The sequence below is a fragment of the Metopolophium dirhodum genome, chromosome 6, assembly GCF_019925205.1.
Source record: "Metopolophium dirhodum isolate CAU chromosome 6, ASM1992520v1, whole genome shotgun sequence".
Lineage (NCBI taxonomy): Eukaryota > Metazoa > Arthropoda > Insecta > Hemiptera > Aphididae > Metopolophium > Metopolophium dirhodum.
Genome location: NC_083565.1, coordinates 2679042 through 2701033, shown reverse-complemented (window position 1 = coordinate 2701033; position 21992 = coordinate 2679042). Strand labels below are relative to the sequence as shown.

The 21992-nt window shown below is 29.7% G+C and overlaps 3 protein-coding genes and 1 pseudogene across 3 annotated transcripts; 2 read left to right on the top strand and 2 right to left on the bottom strand.

Moving 5' to 3' along the window:
* Nucleotides 1-2989: 2989 nt before the first annotated feature.
* LOC132946413 (death-associated protein-like 1.L) lies at nucleotides 2990-4485 on the top strand. The gene is made up of 3 exons (XM_061016406.1): nucleotides 2990-3411; nucleotides 3489-3600; nucleotides 3918-4485. Exons 1-3 carry the CDS (start codon nucleotides 3369-3371, stop codon nucleotides 4063-4065), a joined length of 303 nt encoding a protein of 100 aa, XP_060872389.1. The 5' UTR covers nucleotides 2990-3368; the 3' UTR covers nucleotides 4066-4485.
* Nucleotides 4486-5524: 1039 nt separating this feature from the next.
* Nucleotides 5525-6764, bottom strand: LOC132946624 (uncharacterized; annotated as a pseudogene).
* A 789-nt stretch (nucleotides 6765-7553) lies between these two features.
* On the top strand, nucleotides 7554-9381 carry LOC132947234 (derlin-1). The gene is made up of 7 exons (XM_061017476.1): nucleotides 7554-7758; nucleotides 7889-8041; nucleotides 8164-8275; nucleotides 8369-8460; nucleotides 8532-8680; nucleotides 8791-8901; nucleotides 9010-9381. The coding sequence occupies exons 2-7, from the start codon at nucleotides 7889-7891 to the stop codon at nucleotides 9173-9175; spliced, it is 783 nt and encodes a 260-aa protein (XP_060873459.1). The 5' UTR covers nucleotides 7554-7758; the 3' UTR covers nucleotides 9176-9381.
* A 6904-nt stretch (nucleotides 9382-16285) lies between these two features.
* LOC132946442 (eukaryotic translation initiation factor 2 subunit 3) lies at nucleotides 16286-21831 on the bottom strand. The gene is made up of 7 exons (XM_061016443.1): nucleotides 21571-21831; nucleotides 21442-21505; nucleotides 19294-19404; nucleotides 17573-17806; nucleotides 16783-17486; nucleotides 16541-16713; nucleotides 16286-16430 (listed from the first exon to the last, which is right to left on the bottom strand). The coding sequence occupies exons 1-7, from the start codon at nucleotides 21622-21624 to the stop codon at nucleotides 16364-16366; spliced, it is 1407 nt and encodes a 468-aa protein (XP_060872426.1). The 5' UTR covers nucleotides 21625-21831; the 3' UTR covers nucleotides 16286-16363.
* Between the last annotated feature and the right edge of the window lie 161 nt (nucleotides 21832-21992).

The window sequence follows — 21992 nt, the reverse complement described above, 5'->3', positions numbered from 1 at the left end:
TGATCAGAAATCCGTTTTGGAGGCGGGGCGCTGCTATATATATACAACAACGACTTAAAAGGGGTTAGATACAGGTATAATGTTGACAATTGTACTAAAGAAAATTAAAACCAAATCATTTTAAAGGTCTGATCGATTATTTTGACGACATTTTAGTTTATTAAATTTAAAATATATCAATATTATAATGAAAAAAGTTGTAGAAATCTTTAATATTATCACACGTGAAGGATTAAATATGATACTGCTAGTAGTTATAAGAGACAACCATTAAAACATTAAGTGTTCATGTCTATAAAGTTAAACCACATATAGGCTAAAGCGGTACATAATAAAAAAAATAAAATAATAAAATAAATTTGTTTGACCTATTTTAGACATACCTACATAGTACATATTATGTAAACAATAAACACGTCTAAAATTATAATTAAAATAAATTAAAAGTTTATCTTATTATGCATAATATATAAGTATTAGCATTGATTATGAACACTCAATCATATATTCATAATAAATGGTATATTAGGTACATACTTCACTAATTAACTATAATGAATTACACATTTAACTGAGGTCAGATGATATTATAATGACATTATGAGACATTCGTAATACATATTTAAACCATTTTTTAAGTATTAAAACTTAAAAGTACCTATATATAATCAGGTTATAATACATGGCATAAATAAGTTCCCGTGATCAATTTTCACTTTTTCTTATCAAAATTTGTTTTATAAGGAATTGAATTTAAAGTGTTTGTAAAAAAAAGTTCGCTCTTTTAGACAATGAAAATTATTCCATAAAATTACTTATTCCTTTACTTATTACACAAATACACAATGAATATTTAAAACATCACAATATATAAATTATTTGTATAAATTACAAATTTAAAAAAAAGTTTGTATTGAGAATAACACAATTTACAAAAAAATCACTATTGATTTCCAGTTTATTTTATTTTCCATATATATATAAAACCACTCGTAATTATATGTCACCTGTTAAAAGGTTACCGTATAACTTTGGAAAATTGACTCTTTTGAAATAAAAAATGATCTTATTTTATTATTTTTTCCCCTTTTATTTATATAAAACTGTCTGTTTGTCTGGGAAAGTCTTTGCAAAAATGGATGAACTTATTTGATGAGGTTTTCACAGTTATTAAATTACCTAGTAAATATTAAATTAGTTATTATGATTAGATATAATTATTTTACACCGGCATTTTATATTTGATAAAAACAGTGTTTTTAATCCCTGCTGCTTACATTTAACTATTTAAGGATTTGACAGTTTAAGAAGCGGTAAATCCACGGGTGTTTAATTTGTTATGGGTAACGTTGTTCTGGATCAGCTATAGCCTATAGTAATAATAATTATTTAAGTATTATCTTTTAAAATAGAAATATAATTAATGGTGAAAAATACATTCTGAGAGACAATTATTTAATTTACACACACCAATTAGTGCCTAAGTAAAAAAGTAAAATAAATATAATAATTTAATGATTTTAAGATTAATTGTGTTTCCTGATTTTCTCTACTAACCTTACTATGATCTGTAAGTTTAATAGTTATTTGTTTCTGTAACATAGACATATAAGACGGCGCTTTGAGTAGGCAATTTAAGGTCATTAACCAATTGTTTTATTACAAAAGTAATACTATTATAATAATAATAAAATAGATTAATGCGTAATTAGTTATAGGTACTATAGCTGACCTCGTGAACTTCGATCGTCGCCCGTAAAAATTCTTACTATTATATGGTTCAAACTTTGTTCAATTTGTTATTTTATATTTGGTGTAATGATGTTCAAAACTTAGAAAAAAAAGATTTAATTTTAAATCGGTCGATAGTAGAAAGCAAGGCTCGTGACTTGTAGCATTTGCAAATGTTCGCATACTTCGGCACATTTCGAAGTGTTGATGCTATTTTTATGTTTTTAGCACTATTTTATGCTTATAAAACTGTCTTTAGAAAAAAATATATATTTTTTTTATCAGCGTTAATCTCAGTTTCATTATCTTATAAGTTGTATTTATATATAATAATTTGTTGTACAAACTAATAAAATGAGATCGATGGACGATGAGTTGCCACTGGTCATTTAGCCCGATTTAGGTAATTCCATCGATAAGCTTATAAATGTATTTAGTTCACTTTACACTTTTCAGTAGGTAGATATGGCTTGACACGTTTCGCTCATTTGCTGGTAGGAACAGCCATTGATTTAATAATATATTATAAAATCAATGGACAATGGTACAGCGCACGGCGCACAATATGTAACTTCTCGAACGCTAAATATTGAACCGATATGTAACGATAGTACGATACCATTATAGGGCATAGACATTAGACATGTACAGTGTACACGGACTAAGGTATTATATCTTACAAAAAAAAAAATAGTCCATGGACATGTATAATAATATATTATATATTTATATAATATGTCTATGTAGTACTATGTACGATTGGGGAAACAGATTAACAAAACGCGCTCTGGTGGAAACAATTTGTACCTTCAAATTCGGGATGTATAGATATATAGTTTTATATTGGTTATTTTACTTTTTATAGTAAATTAATTTTGGTATCGAAACTTTATACGCTTTTATAGCTAACTGTATACGTTGGTAAGTACAATTTCTTCTAATATTATCAAATACATTCAAATACACTTCACTTAGACCAAAATATATGCGAAATGTCGGGAAAATACATACAATCTCCCGACTCCACGTAGGGGGGAACCCGCCTAACCATCAGTACGATAGGCGTCGACAGCCGCGCTTCCAGTGTTAATCTGTCTTCCCATATCATGCCAATTTCTTCCTCGAATATCTACTGTCGCTGGCGGGTAAGATGACGACATTTCGCCGGAACGATGGTTCATCCCCGGCCAGGAAATATAATCAGCTGACGGCCGGCCGCGGCTGCAGCTGCAGCAGTCGCAGGCATGCCCGAAAACTGAAAAGTAAACACAACACAAGTACATAACACGACACAACTGCAGCTATACAGACAAGTCAGACAACACCAACACGACCTCGATCACGTCTACCCCTGGTACATAACAAAATACAAATTATTGTACTATTATTGTTGTCAAGTTGTTTGTTGTTGTTGTTATTGCGCCGCTGCTGGCTGATGCATTTAACATTCGACATTTCGACAGTCGACAGTCTTCACTCAGTTCACTCGACAGGCTACTGCGTTCTATATTTCTACTCGCTACTCGCTAGTCGTACACGACATCACTTTCAACTTTGTCCACGTTTTACAGTTACTGACAACAATTGCCCGTAATTGTTACTGCTGAATTTACCGTCTCGTTTTGTTCGCCGTCGCCATGGAAGACGAATCCCAACTCAAAGGCGGACATGCCCAAGCAGGTAATTATTATTATAGAACGCGTCCACGTGTCTCGCGCTCCGTTAATTAACACACATTTCTGTTTTTGTTTTATCAGTCAAAGCCGGTGGCATGCGCATCGTGCAGCACAAGAACGTCAACTCGGCCGCCGACAAGATATCTGTTGCCGCTGCGGACGAGGCAAATTCGGTTTTAAAAGTCTCCACTAGGTAAATATCGTACTAATAATTTATTAATTTACCACCGGAAAGAGGGGTCCGTCTGTATAAAAATATCTATTTCCGTCTTTTAAGATTATAATTTTATGACGTGGTTTGTTATTGTCTTCGAACATTAACCGTGTTTAGTAAGCGTTTTTTCTACGATAAACGTACCTGCGTAGAAACGTAAATAAATACGATAGGCAAGGCATCATATTATGCTGTTTATCCTCCTATGCTTTCAGGGCGACGTTCGTCACCGATTTTTTTTGACGTTCACGCTAATCTTATTTCTTTTTCGTTATTTTTATCCATGCTCGCCGCAGTCCGCCCAAGCAGACCGTAGTGCCGGTGCACGCTCACAACGACTATCCGACCCAGGCCGTCCAGAAGACCCACGACAAGCCGACACCTAGCCACGAGATGAGACAACACACGTGCACGAAACCGACCATCCATCAGCCGCGCAAATGAACGTGACAGCGTCGACGCGCACACAAGAGACTGGGCTCGGGGGCGTATGTCGTTCGACACGTTCCCGGATTATTCTTATTAACATTATGAATTATTACCTCTCTATACACATTCTAAACCCAAACGATTTTTAGCCTCGAGGCTTAAGTTTACTTTTGCATTTACATTATGGTGAATAATGATACCTATCCTATCTTCTTCTCCTGCTACCTATGGCATTTCTCGTCGTGTTCATTCCGTTACAATATAATATTATTTTATATCTATATATGTATATAACAGTTATGGTACTTTGGGATGTTTATTTGGCGTCATGCTCGGGAATTAATTTGGCTACAGGTCGTAATTACGTTTCAAATAATCAAATCAAGTTTAATCAATCAATTTTATTTTTATTATGAATAAAGTATTTTTTTGGAATTTGTTCGTTTTATTTTATTTTTAGTTCCTCCAATTGGTATTTATTTTGTAGGATGTTGGACAAAGGGTAACTATTGGAAATATTTTTCGACTAGATTGAAAACAGGAAAAAATCAAAAATGTGCGACGGATGCCATGCTACAAAATAGCGTACAACACGTTACAAACCTTAGGAGTTAAGAAGATGTCAGCGCACTATTTGTTTTCTCTCTGTACCACACGCAACATACGACAAAATGCATTAACGCAGAATCATTTTTTCTATGTTTTTAAGTAATCTTAGAGTAAAATCCCTCATTACAAAAAAGATAGAGAATAATCTTTTTGAGGGAATGACATCAATTTTATATTTTATTGTTATTTGACTTTGTATTCGACTATCAAAATAAACAAAAAAAATTTGTAAATTTAAATTGTCTTGAGACAGTATTTAGACAAATCGATATGTCATACATTCAAAAATATTATTCTCTATGTTTTTTGTAATGGGTGATTTTACTCTAAGATAACTTAAAAACAGTAAAAATGATTTTACGTAAATGCGTTTTGTCTATGTTGCGCGTGGGCCAGAGAGAGAAAACAAATGGTGCGCTGACATCCACTTAATATAATATTTTATGGTTATATTATATTGGTGTGGCATAATATATCGTATATAATATAATATATCATATATTTATATAATTATTAATTATATTATAATCAGTGTTTGGAAAATTGAAACATTCACCAAAATAGTGAACGCGTTCACATTCATTACTCGTTCAGTGTTGCCAGAAAATCTAGATATCATTAATTATTATTATGGACCTTATCTTCTAAAACCGTGTTCAGAAGTGATAACTTTTTATAAAATGAACGAAAAAAGTCGTTCGGGTTCATGTAATTATCAAACGCGTGCAAATGTGCCTCGATTGAACGCGTTCTTTTCAAACACTGATTATAATACATATAAACGTCTACTCCGTCGATCTGCGATTCATCTTATGTTTACGACTGTTTTGACGAGCACCTAATGACTGATTATAATAAAAAAAATTATCAATAAGCAAAAACGTTATAAAATTGTCAGAACACAGAAGCGTTTGTCGTGGTGTACAACGCTATTATGGATGTATGGAAGTAATTCATTATACACCAGGGGTTTTCAACCTTTTTGGATCCACTGCTCTTCGGGTTTTTAAAACAGTTTAAAATAAAAATCCATTAAAAAAAGGCTAATAATAATAAAATAAACTAATTTTTATTTTCTAAAATAAAGGCTTCCTTAATAATAATCCGTGACTCCCAGGGAGCCGTGACGGACAGGTTGACCCTGTTATATACAATACTCTACTAATATTATGATGCAATTATTTTGGTCTGGCCACTGGCGTAGCGGTATACGTGGTAACATATGTGTATTACTTACATAATATTCAAATTTCAAGGTTAATATGGACCATCGACGTACTGTAGGATCGTGGCTTAAAATTAGTCTAATTATTTGAATATATTTTTAATAACAATAAAACAACTAAATATATTTTGTCTAATAATATTATAAAAAATGTAATGAAATAATATTTTCGTTGAAATATCCAATTTTGTCAAAATTTGAACTAAAATATCTATACCATGATGATGTGTCTGAAAACTGGGTATAACAATTTGTATAACTCGGTTACCTACATTACTCAGTACTCTATATATATTTTAGAATTCTGTCTGCGGGAGATTGATGATCCAATAGTCTAGTCAGTACTCAGTTGGAGGGGGGGGGTCACCGTCAAGCTCCTTACCATTCGATCAGTTTCATCGTCACCTTCAAAAGTTCCTCCTCCTGTCGTCATCTCCGGGTCCGGCACGCACGGCCCGCACCTCGATCTGCAGCCATAAGCTTTCTAGTCCGAACCGCCTGGCCGCCGACCCCGTGCCCACAGAACGAACACATCTACTGGTTTCACAGACGTGGGCAGCATTTCCATGATTGTGGTCCTTCGGCAAAGGCTGATTTTCAAACTCGTCCTCTGCTTACTGCTTCCTGATCCTTGATCCCGTGGCTGCTGCATGCCATATTATTTAGTAATCGCCGTCGAGCACCTGCACATACTCTTCTTGCTCCGTCAAGAGTACTGTCGGCTGAACCGCAGTCGGTCGCACGTTGTAGTGCACTTCGCGCCGTCGTCGCGGCCCGAGGAGAACCCCAGCGGGTTCTCGGTGGCCGCCCGGCATCCTAGTCCGACAGTCCGCCGCAAAATGTCCTTCGTGCAGTATGTCTGTAAGCCGGCAATGGGCATTCCCTGATTTCACACCAGAGTTTCTACTCAACGGTTTGCCCGAATCATCTGGTTAAAAAAAATTGTCTTAGATTAATTTATGTTAGTTATGTTTTAACTTTTAGATTAATAAAGAAAAATGCATAGATTTATATTGATAATATTACTATTTTTTTTTGTTCATAACTTATAATAGTACACCATACTTATAACTAAAATAACTAATACGGCTATTGGCTATATGTACACCGACACACCGTAATAATATTATAATTTGTACTAAATACAAACCCAATAAACGTGAAGCGAGTAGGTATGTGAAATTGTTTTCCAGAAATTTGAAAATATATCGATAGGTAGGTATTTGTATACACTCTCATGCATTGTACAACATAATTACATAAACAATAACTAGTGTAAGACTAAATCAGGAATTGATGAAATACTTTCAAAAATGTTATAAAATACAAAATAGGTACGTTTGATTTTAATGAGTTATTGTCAAATACAGAATACTATATATAGATATATTTGAAAAAAAACTTACATAATTAAATAAAAATAAAAATAAATTGTAAATTGTTTAAGTATTTTCAATAAATTGATGATTGTTTCATAAAAACCTAATGGTCCAAACTCCTAGAATAATTGGAAGAGTTGTACATTAGAACAAAATAATTTTGGAAGAACTTTGTAACTATCGTATTTATGACTACTTGCAAGTTGCAATACTCGACTACACGAGCAACAACTTATACATACGTGTTCTTTTTGCGTTATCATTTGTTCTTATCAACGTATAATATTTTCTTTTTCATTAATCATTATTAAATATTATTATTTAAACTTTAAACTAGGTAGTATTAAAGTATTGTTATTACGTCTTGTCCGTCAATCAATAATAATTTCTATTGAAAAGCCGATCGAATATTTAAGTTTTTGAATATAATGCCAAACACTCTGTAGTTGAACAATTTCTCCAAAGGATAAATTCACTGCGGCACACTATAACGTGGTAAGAAATAATACGAATTGGCATTATCGTTTCCGTGTGTGTTCGGTTGACGAAATGTTTTTATATAGCATCATCCGATATGTTACAGTCGCGATATACCATTTGATATAGTCGTTTTATTTGTATACAGATGGCTGAACTTCCGGATTGGTTTACATCCATACCTTATTTCACCAAACGATGGCTTGCCCTGACTGCTATCTTGACTTTAGCCGGACGGTTTGGTGTTCTAAATCCTTTTAACTTTATGTTATTTTATGAACCATTTATCAAAAAGTTTGAAGTAAGTTCCAAAACACTCATTATTAATTTGTAGTTTCTATAATCTATATCACAGATTAGAAAAGATCTTTGTAGTTCTCTACATCTTGTTTCATATTAATATTTATTACTCTTGCGAAATAGATTTGGAGAGCAGTTACTGCTTTGTTAATGTACCCATTATCACCTGGAAATGGATTTCATTTCTTAGTCAATTGTTATTTTCTATATAGTTATTCAATAAGATTGGAAACAGGTCAGTAATTTAAATATTATATTTCTATGAAAATGATATTATGTTGACCGATTTTAGTGATTCTAAACACGTTTTATTTTCATATTATTACAGATTCATTTAGTGGAAGACCGGCAGATTATTTTTTCTTACTTATATTTAATTGGATATGTTGTGTCATTATTGGACTCTTGGCAAATATACCGGTAAATCATTTATTCTGCATTATGTTCTTGAAACGAATACACTTAATTTTAACAAAATAATTTTTCTCTAGGTTCTGATGGATCCTATGGTCTTAAGTATTTTATATGTATGGTGCCAACTAAATAAAGATGTAATTGTAAGTTTCTGGTTTGGAACTCGTTTCAAAGCCATGTATTTACCATGGGTATTGTTTGGGTTCAACTTGATTATTTCTGGAGGGTAAATATAATTTAATTAATCAATTAATGTGCACTACTTATAATCTAATATATTATTTTTATTTTTAGTTATTATAATAATAAGTAATATTTTTTAATTTTATTTTTCAGAGGACTTCAGGAATTAGTTGGAATTATTGTGGGTCATATTTATTTTTTCCTCATGTTCAAATACCCACAAGAAATGGGCGGACCACAGCTTATACAAACACCTCAGATATTGTTAGTAGTTAAATAATATTAATATTATAATATTCTTAATAATTAATAAAACACATTTCTGGAAACAACCCAATATTATTTTTAATCACATGCTTACTGTTCTTTTAGATACAAATTTTTTCCTAATCAAAGGACAGTTCATGGTTTTGGTCAACCCCCGACTAGAGCAGCACCAACTGCAGCCCCAGCAGCAGGAAACCAACAAGGAGAAGGTGGATTAAACTTTCGTCGCCATGATTGGGGTAGAGGTTATGTTCTAGGACAACAACAATAAACTAAGTCTGATTTAACAATATTTTGTATTTTAAACATTTATTTTACCTATTACAAATATGTAAGTGAAGGTATATTGTGTTTTATTTAAGTAAGTGTATGTCCTCACCTAAGTGAAATTTAACGGGAATAATTTATTATTAATTATTAAATATACATATAAAAAAAACTAATGTTATTGATTAAAAAAAACTTATTGAAGTACAATTTATAACTATTTAAATTACCAACCCTGAATTCAAATTAATCGAAATACATAAAAAAAAGGTATGATACAGTGAACTGTGAAAAATTAAAAATACGGTGAAATGTGGATGTGTTAGTATGTTATATTTATGTAGTAATTGGGAATATTAAATTTGAAAGCATGGAGAAATTATTAATTGTTACATTTATAAATAAACTAATAATAATTAAAATTAGTTTTGTGAGAGTATCAGTTACCATGCATTGGTTATAATACAACTATTTAATTCTATTTGACAAAAGGGCTACTAAACTACAGTTAATAATTATCTGAATATATTATATTTTTTTAACAAAATGTTCATCATAATTCATAATAATTAATTGCAAATAAACATTTAGTTTTAATAAAAAAATTATTTAATTACTTTATAAATATTTTTGATTATTTAGTATTTTATTTTATGATACATACCAATTGATCTAATGAAGTGATAAGAATTCTGAAAACAGATTTGAACTTTTAGTCAAGTCTTCTTAAAATTGGCTTTCCCACATTTTTGATATTATCCCCCAAATTCCTCAAAACGTTATACTAAAATAGAGTAATAAAAAAATTGTTGTATTTCAAATTTTATATAAGGTAAAATTAAAAAAAGTTGATTTTAAGTATATATGACGACAAATTCAAAACTGTTCTTAGATTTTTTCATCGCTTCATTAGATCAATTGGTATGTTTGGCAAAGAACCCATCTGAAATTCTGTGTTGCGTGTCTATTAGACAAAGACAGAAAATCACGGTATCAAATCCCCTTAATCAATATTTTATATTTTAATTACTAATTGATTTTAAAACTTAACAATCACCTATAATACCTCAATATATTATTATAATATCCAAAAAATTGTCTATGAGTTGAGTTCAAGTAAAAGTTAATTGTTTTTTTTATTTACGTAACATTAATTTTCATATTAAATTCTGAATTATGATGTTATTGGTTATTACTTATTAGTTATTACTGTTACATATTTTGTTGAATAATTCAAATAAAATAGTATAATATTACATGTAAATGCTCTCAATACATTGTTGATAGGTGACATGTGCTGCTAGAAAGTATATGAGATGTGTACTAAATTATTATGTTTCTTAAAATTAATAATATCAGTATTTACATTCATCGCTCACCTATCTACTAAGTGTTTAAGTATATACTACTACTACTCACTTAGTATTTTTCCATTAATTACATCTAATATCTATAATATACAAACTAAAATTTATATTTTTTGAAATTATAATGTTTCTAACATAAACTAGATCGTATATTACTTAACAAGAATATTGATATTTAAAAAAATGGTAAAAAATCAGCCACTTGACTTAAATAAATGTTTTTACGATATAAATTTTTCTGAAAATCAGATTTACAAATTGGCTATTTTGGATATTTTGGAAATTTTTTTTATCAGTTTTTAAGTTTTTTTATTTTCAGTATTAAAAAATAAAAAATGTATACTAAAAATGTAGCGCAATAGTCTATGAATTATATTTAAAAGAAATTTTTTAAAAATATTAATTAGAACAAAAGTTATTTCATTTGTTAGATCTCAGTGGGACACCCTGTATATATATATTTTTTATTTGTGTCTGTCATCACTTTTTGTAGTAGTAAAAATGATTCAATTTTTTTTATCACCCTCTTTTTGCAGAAAAGTGAAATTAGTTACTAATTATTAGTTAATACTTTGTTGTCTAGTGGGTCACTATAATATACCTATGTGTTAAATTTGTATTCAATGCAAAATCATTGCACACAAAAAACGATTCTGAGCGAAGGCGATTTGTCATCCTATATATCTAAGTGTGTAGGTATATAACTATATAAGTATATTTCGGAATCACGATGAAGATGTATAAATATTGAAAGATCCTGGAGAGAGTTGAAACACATTTTAAGACGCAATTGTTCTCTTTTAAATAATTCCTTCAAATCCGATAGTATCATAGATGTTGATGGAACAAGAATTTTGCGATTTCTTGCCTTATGTGGTTTTATAATTGAATACACTGTGTCACTGTCAGTAGTTTGTAGACTTGTAAGAAGGGTGGACACGTAGGATTATCATTTAAAATTAATGTTTTATGATTAATTATGTATTATTTCCATAATTTTATTAAAATATTTAGTTGGTATATTTTACAATATTATCGTAATAAAAATATGTGGGCGTTCTTACTTACAGTCCACAACACGTACTTACACAATACTAATATTATGTTAAAACTAAAAATTGAATAACTTGACATTTTTACCTAATATTCACATTAGCGTTTAGTATTTAGTATCTACTAGACATCTAGACATGATATAATTCTAAAAATATTTTGGCTCTTGATATGCTAGTTAACTAAAGATATTTTAAATTTGTTTAGTTTTATGTATAAACAAAAAGGTACATCGTACAATATGTCCACCTGGCCCAGGGAAAAAAGAGACAGAAATCGGGTAAAATTTTAATAGGGAGCGACTAAAAAGCAGTACGCCGGCCGAGGCAGTATTTTTAGAGCCGCGGCACTGATGATTTTGGTGGGTGGTGGTGGTAGATTTGTAAAATGTATTGCTTCTAAATTATGAACTTGAGAGTTGAGATATAAACACAGTGAATTTTGGTATAAATCCTGTTGCGGGTGAATATATTTTGCTCCTTTTATTAAAATTGTATTCACTGTGACTGTTCCTGTTGTTCTTTGGCTTGACCGTCTTAGAAAAATTGAGATTCAAATGTTAAAATATTACAATATGATCCAAAACTATACAGGTAACCATGATAAATTTAAAAAAAAATAATTTAATTGAAAAAGTAATAATTATATACATAGTAATCTAACAATGAGAATATTTAAATTTTACAATTATTAGCCATGATTATTGCCCTAAAAAGTCGTACAATGCCTCAAAAGTTCAACACATTAAAAAATACAAATTCTAAATAAAAGTAACTTATTCAGCGCTTAAAATTAAAAAACGTTCAAGTTATTGACAAGTTTCGTGGCCCGTGGCTACTTAAAAGTTAAAATATTATGTAATATTATGTTAGAAATTAGAATTAAAAACAAAATACCTACTATTACGTGGCAGACCATTTGTTTTAAGTATATTATGATTGACGATTGTTACACATAAACACATTATACAATAATACATTTTCACCTTTACAAATGTAAATGTAGTAATGTACCAATTTTTTTAACTAGTTAAAGTTATCTTAAAATAAAATTAAATAAGCTAAGTTTTAATAATATAAATGAATTTGGGTAGGTAACTAAGTTAAGTTACAATCATTTTCTAATATTCTATTTTAAAGGAGCACCAATTAATAAAAAAAAATGTTTCAAATTATTATTAAATCCTATAAGAGTCGGAACAACTAAAAACAATTTTGTTAAAATCAAATCTAAAAAAAAATATATAATTTATGGAAATATTTAGAATAATCGCGTAATGTCACTGGGCAGAGCTCGGCATTATCGCCAATACGCGTGTTAAAGTTGCTCGGTTTACACTATGATTCTTACTTAGCTTAAACATAATCATAACAGAATTTCAATATAACGTTTGGTATTTTATTAATATTAAAAAATACTAAATAGATATTTTCGTTACGTACATACATTGTAGTCACAACGGGGCATCATGTCGATTTAATTTAATGTTTCAAAATAAGTTTTTTACACTAGAAAAATTATGGTTTCATTACATAAAAACACACCAATTAAGTACAACAAAAATTATAAAATATACTTAAAAGGTAGGTAAATTATTGTGTGAAGAGAGTAACATTTACACGTAGACAATTACCGCGACTCGACCCAATGGCTCCATCAGTTACTCCATAACTCATTGAATAATGTGAGTAGAAACGTAAAACCTATACCATAGTTCCTAGAATTGAAAATTCTTTCAAATTAAAAAAAATCTGTGCTCCTTTGAATATCAAAAAAATTAACTTTTTACTATTGTAATACATTTTTAAGCGTTTTATAAATCTTAAAAATCTTTTGTTATCAGTAATACTAAAGTTTAAAATAAACAGCTTAAAAAATGTCCATATATTTTGAAAGTATCATTAGATAATTTAAGCAACAGTAGCATGTTTCAAGTTTTTACAACTAATACTTTTAGAATAACAGAAAAAAGAAATTGCGATTTTACGTGTATATAATCTTATTTAGTAAACTTAACACTCAAAAAACTATTAGTGGAATTACAATAAAATTTAATGAATTTTGAATTCCATATAATTTGCAAATTGTTGAGATCCTGATAAATTACATAACAATTTTGAACGCTTGTAAAAAAATATTGTGTATTTTCAAAATGTTTTAATTAGCATATTATGAACCACTTATGAGAACATTCTATTCAGCAGTCAACTTAGTATTTGGGGGGGGGGGGGGGGGGTAGTTCATCATACCACCCCAATAGTTTGTTTTATTAATTTTTCAGTTGGCCATTTATGAAAAACTAAATTACTCTACATAAAGGCCAATTGATTTAAAAAAAATTGTAATAGTGATGTTGATTAAAAGTTGAGTGTGAGATCATAAATTCCACTGCTAGTAGGTACTAGCCAATCAAACGTAGGTGTCTCCTTCATTAATAACTACTATGGAAATTAATTTATTATGTATAAGTATTCTCTTCTGGGCTCTGGCTAGCGGTCAAAAGAACAATTAAGAAAAAACTGGAATTTTTATGCATATCCCCAGTTAGACAAATGTTGTTTTTTATTAGTTAATGTAAAACGAATCATCTTAGAAAATAATATATTAGATACTTTTACCAAATGTTTATATGATAATTTTCCTTACAATAAGATAATATTTTTAAAATGTTGACTCTTTTTCAACTATTTATGGTTAGGCATTTACATCAAATTTAAATTTTTTTTATCTTTTTCTTTAAATGTCAGTATAATTGTTTTGGTAGGTCAAAAAGTTTGAGAATTTAATACGAAGTTCCACCATTAATTGTTATTTACCAGTTAAAAAATATCTTAAATAACTGGTGAAAAACAAGTTGTCCCAAATCAATTTATAGAGATGGCCAAACTATTAACTTTGGCCACCCAATAAAATCTTCTTCGGTACACCCCTGATTGTATTACATTTTCACTGGAAAAAAAAATAAAAAAAGTTGAAAATTCAAAAATAGCACAAGAAGATTCAAAATTATTTCAAGTCTAGTGAATGCTAATATGAATATTCCATATAGATATCAATTCTCCACAACAATTTATTTTTGTGTTACAACAAAAAAATCAAGTGATTTTGTTAAAAACAATTAGTTTTCCATAAACATCCAGTTTTTATTTTTGATCCCCTGTGTACCTATTAGATTCAATTTGCTATGTAAATAATTTCTGCTGAATGCAGAATAGCAAATTTGTGTTGAATAGAACCAATCTTTTGTTGTTATTTTTAATATTAGAATGAAACAACTATTATCACACTCCATGTTTTGTAAACTATCTGTGTTCTGAAGTTGGATTTTTTACATTATTCTAATTTTTATTTTAAAAGTTATGATTTTATGAGTACCTATGTAAAAAATGGTGGATAAGTGGATGTCGCTCTGCTGTACAGTAGGTTACAAGTGGGTCACTGTAATGGATGGTGTTAAATTTGAATTCAATGATATAATATCATTGTATAAGAAAAACGATTCTGAGCGAAAACGGTCGGTCAGCTTATGATATTACCAAGTATATTTGATGATATTATTGTGAATAAAGTAATTTATATATAACCTATTTATGTGGAGCCTTGTTTTAAATTTTCAATCCTTAGCCATAAAAGTTAAACATTTTATACATTTTTAACCACAAAATAATTAATAAATTATAAATTTGATAAATGTTGTCAAAATTTGAACTTTAAATGCTTATAAAAAAAAATTGTGCCTATGTATTTTTAATATTTTTCAACTGCTATTAGAACGATATATCAGGAGCCTTATATTAAATTTTCACGCTTTTTTACCCAACAAATAAAAATTTATTGATATTTATAGAAAAAAAAACTAAAAAAATTGAAAACTGACAATGGCCGTAAACAGCTCAAAAAGAGTCAAAATATTTTCAAAATTGTATGGTGTATAGAAAATGCTAATATAAACATTCAGTGAAATTTTCAAGTATCTACAGTCATTTGTTTTAGAGTTACACCAAAAACCAAAATCTATTTTCTTGAAAACAGATTTTGCGTAAAAATTCCCGTTTTTCCTTAATTTTTCTTTTGTTTTTCACGTCGCTTGTGAAAACTACTGGGAAATTTCAGGAAGAATCTTCAGGAAAATATTTACTAGGAATATTTAATTATGGATAAACAAATTAGCTCAGTTTTTTGTGGGTTTTATACTCTATAATATAAGCACTACAACGACTAATGCCAATCCTCGATATTTTTACTTTTGACCCCCCAAAGTACCAACTAGATTCACTTTCCTATCAGAAAAGTTACTATTGAAGAAAATCCAAGCACTTTTACTGTCCTAAAAGGTGATGACAGACACAAAAATAAAAAAAAAAAATAAAAAAAAACACACATCATTGTAAAATCAATACATTCATCGCTTCGCTCAGAATCTAAAACAATCAAATATGAAATTTTTTTAAAAGTCCTAAATATAAACACAGAAGTACAGAACTGTTCTGAACTGTAAGTTAGATAATAGGTTATTTCACTTAAATAAAGCTAACGACACAAGATTGGATTTGCTATACTCAATTTGCTACGTTGTGCTTGGGTTAGAGAAAGAAAGTAAAAGCTGCAGTGACATCCTCACAGTTGAAAATGTTATTTTTTTATGTAGTCTCTTGTCATTAAAAATTCTATATAATATTAAAAAATAAATTGAGTACTATTTATATCTTCTTTATTGAAGTAAATTATGCGATAAATATACACATATTGTGAAATAGTAATTGTCCACATTTTTAGCCCGTTTGTGGTTTTGAAGGCTGTATTGTTTCTCCACCACGAATTAAACCCCATCCAATAAGTCTGAAATAAAACAATACAAATATATTATATATAACTGTAGATCAAACAATTATACAGTTAAATTTTCAATTAAAAAAATTATTGGTTGACATTATTAAAATTGTATTTACCTCCAATGCTTTTCAACTCGACGACTAAGTGAAATCTTTTCCCCGATTTCTGTACATACTGGTGTAGTTAAACTGATTTTAGCTAAATCAGCTTTTGTAGCTAATACTCTTCCACCGGTGGACAAAGATCCAATATTTAACAACAGCACCTCATTTTTCGATAATCGTTGAACCTGTTTAATAAAATAAAATAAATTATTAGGTTTGGTGTTTAAATCTATAACATATATTTTAATATATACCTTAGCTGCTTTCTTATCTCCTTCTGTACGTACACCTAATAATCGCTTAAGCAAATAGTATGAAACTTCTAACTCAATAAATATATCTGGTAATGCTCCAACTGCTCCTAATACTTGTCCAACAAGACGATCAGCCCTGCACAACGTGGGTTCAATTTTGGTTCCAACACCAATAAGTCCTCCAGGAACAGCAAAGTTCAACTCGTTTTGTTCAGTGTACAAGGACACAATACGTGAGAAAATTGGCTGACAAGTTAATTTACCTTCACTGTCTTTAGATACTAAGCCAGGGCGTACTTCAATTTCCATTCCAACTTTTAAAACGCCGCGCAAAATACTACCACCAGCAACTCCCCCTTTAAGATCATCCACCTCACATCCAGGTTTGTTGACATCAAATGATCGAACAACAATTAGGCGTGGAGGTGATGTGAAGTCCCTTTCAGGAATTGGGATTTTTTTGTAAATATATTCACATAATACTTCCATGTTGTATTTGAGCTGAGCTGATATAGGTATAATAGGCGCTCCTTCAGCTACGGTTCCTTGAACAAACTTTTGTATCTGTTCCTGTTGTTCTTTGGCTTGACCTTCTTTCACCAAATCAATCTTGTTTTGCAAGATAATTACATTGTTTAACTTCATGATTTCTATAGCAGCCAAATGTTCTGATGTTTGTGGTTGAGGGCAAGATTCATTCCCAGCTTAAAAATAAAAAAAATATGTAAAACATAAAATTATAACTGAATAATAATTAATAAATAAACACAGGTATTTGTAATTATTATACCTATGAGTAATAATGCAGCGTCCATAACTGCAGCTCCATTCAACATAGTAGCCATAAGAATGTCGTGACCAGGACAGTCTACAAAAGACACATGTCTAACTAATTCAAATCTTCCTGGACAACCCGGCCTAGAACAAGGTAATGAGTCATCACGGCCTGATCCACCAGACACAAAACAAGCAGGTCGTGGACACTTATCATAATTGCATTTGTAAATTTTTGCATTGGCATATCCTAAATAAGAAAAATAACAATAACATGATAGAATTTTTTTTTAATTTACTAACAGATTTCAATTTTATTTTCAAGGTAAAACTTTCAATATTTACAAATTTTGATTGTTTATGTTTAGAATAATCATGTCACAGGATAAAAACAATTTATCATAATATATAATTAATTATTGATTAACTTTTATGAAAACCTTTTTAACGTCATAAGTCTAAAAAAAATAGAAACTGTATTAAATTATATAAAACAGCCTTTACAATTTTGAATATCAGTTTAATTTTGTTTTCAAAGCATTGTTCCATTTACTACAGAAAAAATAGTCATTAGTTAGTTGTTTGCCAGAAAAAATCTTTCTATTGAAAAATAAAGTTAATTGTAGAAGGTTTCTATCTGAACAATGCAGTCCACACAGCATAAATATTTAAGTTGGTAAATGGACATTTTCAAAATGATAACACAACAATTCTTATATAGTAATTCATCAGTAGTTATTATTATAATGATGACAGGGCGGAAGAGTATCATAAATGGTGATGTACACAATTATATCGTTATATTTATAGCAGATATTTTAAATAGTACAATATCCAAAATATGAGTTCTAAATTAATACCAATGAAGTAAACTAATCTCCTGACTTTTGATATTCAATAATTTCAGTACAATTTCAGACTGTGCTCGGTCATATGATTGAAAAAAAAATAAGAGGATGAAAGTACATAATATCTGGAATTTATGCCCAAAACTACAGACTAGATAATGCAAGATTAAAATTAATTTATTAAATGTTAGTTTCTTTACATGTTATAACGTACATAATATATTATAAATAATTTAAATAAATCTAAACTACACTGTATTTACTGTATATTATACAGTGAACACTAAAACTTTGAAAAAAAAAATGGAATTATTTAATATTTATAAATTGTTGGCATTTTTTTTTTTTTGATTATGTTATTTCCAAAAAAAACTAACAGATCGATGTATAAATGTTTTAATGTTATCCCTCTAAACATATAATTGGTAATAAATTAAAAATAACCCTACATTTTTTAGAAGTTGATTTCCATTAAAATGTAGAATTTATATGATTAATTACTCTAACAACAGTTTACACACCAAAAGTTTCATGATAAAATTAATATTTTTACATGTCTGAAAATAATGTTGGATCAATAGTATAATTTTATGGTTTATACGTTTAGTCAAACAAATAATTGTCAATTTAAAAAATCATAATAACAAATTGTTATTTTTTTGTAATTGAGATCAACCAACTATCCATATATGAAGAAAATACATTATATACTAAATAATATATAGGGAGTGAGTCAAATGCCCTCTGTTCAAAGTAGAAATATCAAATAATAATAATTTATATTAATTTAATTAATATAATGTTAATTATATTGAAATAAATAGCAGTATAAAATATAATTAAAGCATATGGTTAAATATTCATAAAATAGGTCAGTTGTAATATTTACCTAATTTAATCGTGATATTTCTTTCGAGTTCATTTTTAAATCGTACAGTTTGAACACCAGAAACAGCTTTTACAATAGTTGATTTTCCGTGCGCTACATGGCCAATTGTTCCTGAAATATATGAGTATTTTTAATATCATCATGCCGTAAAGCAATTAATGATGAGATACGCTTGTGATTATGGGAGCAGTACATTTTTAGGTAGGCAATCTACCTACAAAGTTCATACGTAGTTACAAATGTTTAATGAACATGTTGTTTATGATGTACATATTGTGTAGATTCCCGGGACAACGGTAAAAAAATTGGGCTCGGGAATACCATTTTTACTAGGTTATATAGTTTTGACCAAATATAATATAGGTCTAAAATTATATTCAATAATAACCAATAGAAACCTTACAATAAATAAAAATATATTATTATTGAGTCAATTTTTTTTTGCTAGACAGCTGGCGCCACTGTTGTATTATTTCCGTCCAGTTTCCTACTTTTCCGCTGGATTTTCATAAATTTTTTTTTCTAGCAAACCTAACAATTACAACAGAAAAAAATGTAGTTAAATCGGTCGAGCATTAATAACAAAATAACTATATACTAACCCGTTTAAAAAAAAAATTAATTACAGACCACCTCGTCATGAACATTTCATATCTACTCCCAAATCTCATACAAACTTTCCTAAATCCACCTCAAATCCCAATACCGATAAACCATTATATGCTGAAGCTTCCTCTAATCATAACCATTCCCACTTATCGCCTAATATAGAAACTATATTTACATTCTTTATTGCCAAATTCACTGCTATCATAAAACCCCTCCTGTCTCCTAACCGCTTTATTAAATAAAGGTAAATTGTAATTCCATATACCATTATACGTCCGCCATAATATATTGTATTTCATACTATATTCTTATCTAATTACCTAAATTATGCTTGAATAAGATACTATATACTATACTAACTATATCTATTGTAAACCTTATCTATATTATATATTGTAATAATTGTCGAACTATAATAGTTATATACTGGAAGTTCTAATAAAAAAAACTATATACTACGAAAAGACTACAATTTCCCATAGAGTATATAAAGATAACATTTATAATATTAATGCAATGTTATCTCATATTATTCATTACAATTGTTTTTGACTCATTCCGTAGACTTTTCAAAAATGTTATTTCATACAAACCTTGCCTAGACAATTATGAACAGAACAAAAACATTTTTGAGTTTTAGCAAAATTAATGGACAGAAATTTATTATTATACATAAGAAATTATCTTAAAAACTTATGGAGCCAATAAGTTATAGGATCAATAAACTTTTTTTGTGCAACCGGCCCTAATAGATTTTAATAAAAAACCTCTGAAATTGACCCTATTCACCCCCTTTTACGGTACCTGACATAAAGCAGTAAATAAATGTACCAGCGCAATGATACACTTTCAAAACAAATCAGAAGTAGCTAACTATTTATTAAGAGCTGTATTCATAATCTATGCTTCAAGCAGATAATAAAAAAAAGTGATAGTTGCTATCGTGATCGTTAATAGTAGATAGGGTGATAATAACTATCGTGGAGTTCGTACAGTGACAGTACACTGTAGCGAAAGCAGTTATCTAGCAACTATTGTATTATGTTGTGTTTTACTATCATCGTGTGACCGCGGCTTAAGAATAAGTATGCTTAAGATATACTTATGACTGAAATGAAATTCATAAACGAGACTGGGACTTAACAAAAGAAAAAGTATTGGTTAAATTAGGGTTGGTTGAGACCTACCTAAGGCATTGCTTTTAATTATTATCACAAATTTTTTATTTTTAAATTATTAAAATTAGCTTAAGCAATACTTATTCTGAAGCATTGACTATGAATACGGCCCCAAGTGATACTAAACTTAAGTAGTACTTATCAATAATTACCTATTTTCATTAATTCACGTATAGCATATACTTTTTAAAAACCTAGTATAATAATATTATACATGTATTATTTATGGGGCATTAAAACTGAATTACGGAGTAGCAGATTCTACCCCCACAGCCTTCTATCATGAGCCACTGTGTGTACAGGTTCACAGTTACCGAAGAATTTAATGAGAACTACAAAAATAAGAGACCTTATAACTTACCAATATTGATTGTAGCCTGACGGCTGATAACTTCAGGTGAAGATGGTGTGAGTTTAGAGATGTCCTGCAAGGGAATGATGCAAATTAATAGGAAATCATTCGTAATGGCAAACTAAAGTGGATATTTACCAAATGTTCTAGATCTTGCTCCTTGAGTTTTGCGGACAGAGGAGCGTCAAACATGGTGGTTTTAAGCGTTAGTGACTATTTTAACGTCCGACGTAATATTAATCGCAGTGGGCAGTGGCTATTCTCACGTCAGACGTCTCTAGCGAAATCGAAACCCATAGAAAATAAGGACTAGTCCCTCTAATACTCTATTGAAATAACTTAATAAGTAATAAGTAATAACGACACTAGCCAAGTAGCAAGTACCTAACCACGATTCATACCAGTGATACCTACCACCTACGTGATAAAACTTCGTAAATTATGGCGTGATGCTCGCCAGTGATGACCGTGCGCTACGCTCGGACAAAAAAAACGAAAATATCCCTCGACTTGTCCTGCAATACCACCCCAAGGTTGGTCACAGTTGGTATACTATTCTT

Bases quoted from the DNA above. Each gene is read 5' to 3' on its own strand.
- LOC132947234 (XM_061017476.1), top strand. From the start codon at position 7,889: ATGGCTGAACTTCCGGATTGGTTTACATCCATACCTTATTTCACCAAA. The intron at 8,461-8,531 runs GTAAATCATTTA...ATTTTTCTCTAG, and splicing joins GACTCTTGGCAAATATACCG to GTTCTGATGGATCCTATGGT. The intron at 8,902-9,009 runs GTTAGTAGTTAA...CTGTTCTTTTAG, and splicing joins ATACAAACACCTCAGATATT to ATACAAATTTTTTCCTAATC.
- LOC132946413 (XM_061016406.1), top strand. From the start codon at position 3,369: ATGGAAGACGAATCCCAACTCAAAGGCGGACATGCCCAAGCAG. The intron at 3,412-3,488 runs GTAATTATTATT...TTGTTTTATCAG, and splicing joins AGGCGGACATGCCCAAGCAG to TCAAAGCCGGTGGCATGCGC. The intron at 3,601-3,917 runs GTAAATATCGTA...TGCTCGCCGCAG, and splicing joins GTTTTAAAAGTCTCCACTAG to TCCGCCCAAGCAGACCGTAG.
- LOC132946442 (XM_061016443.1), bottom strand. From the start codon at position 21,624: ATGTTTGACGCTCCTCTGTCCGCAAAACTCAAGGAGCAAGATCTAGAA. The intron at 21,506-21,570 runs GTAAATATCCAC...ATTCCCTTGCAG, and splicing joins AGCAAGATCTAGAACATTTG to GACATCTCTAAACTCACACC. The intron at 16,714-16,782 runs GTATATATTAAA...TTTATTAAACAG, and splicing joins GAGATAAGAAAGCAGCTAAG to GTTCAACGATTATCGAAAAA.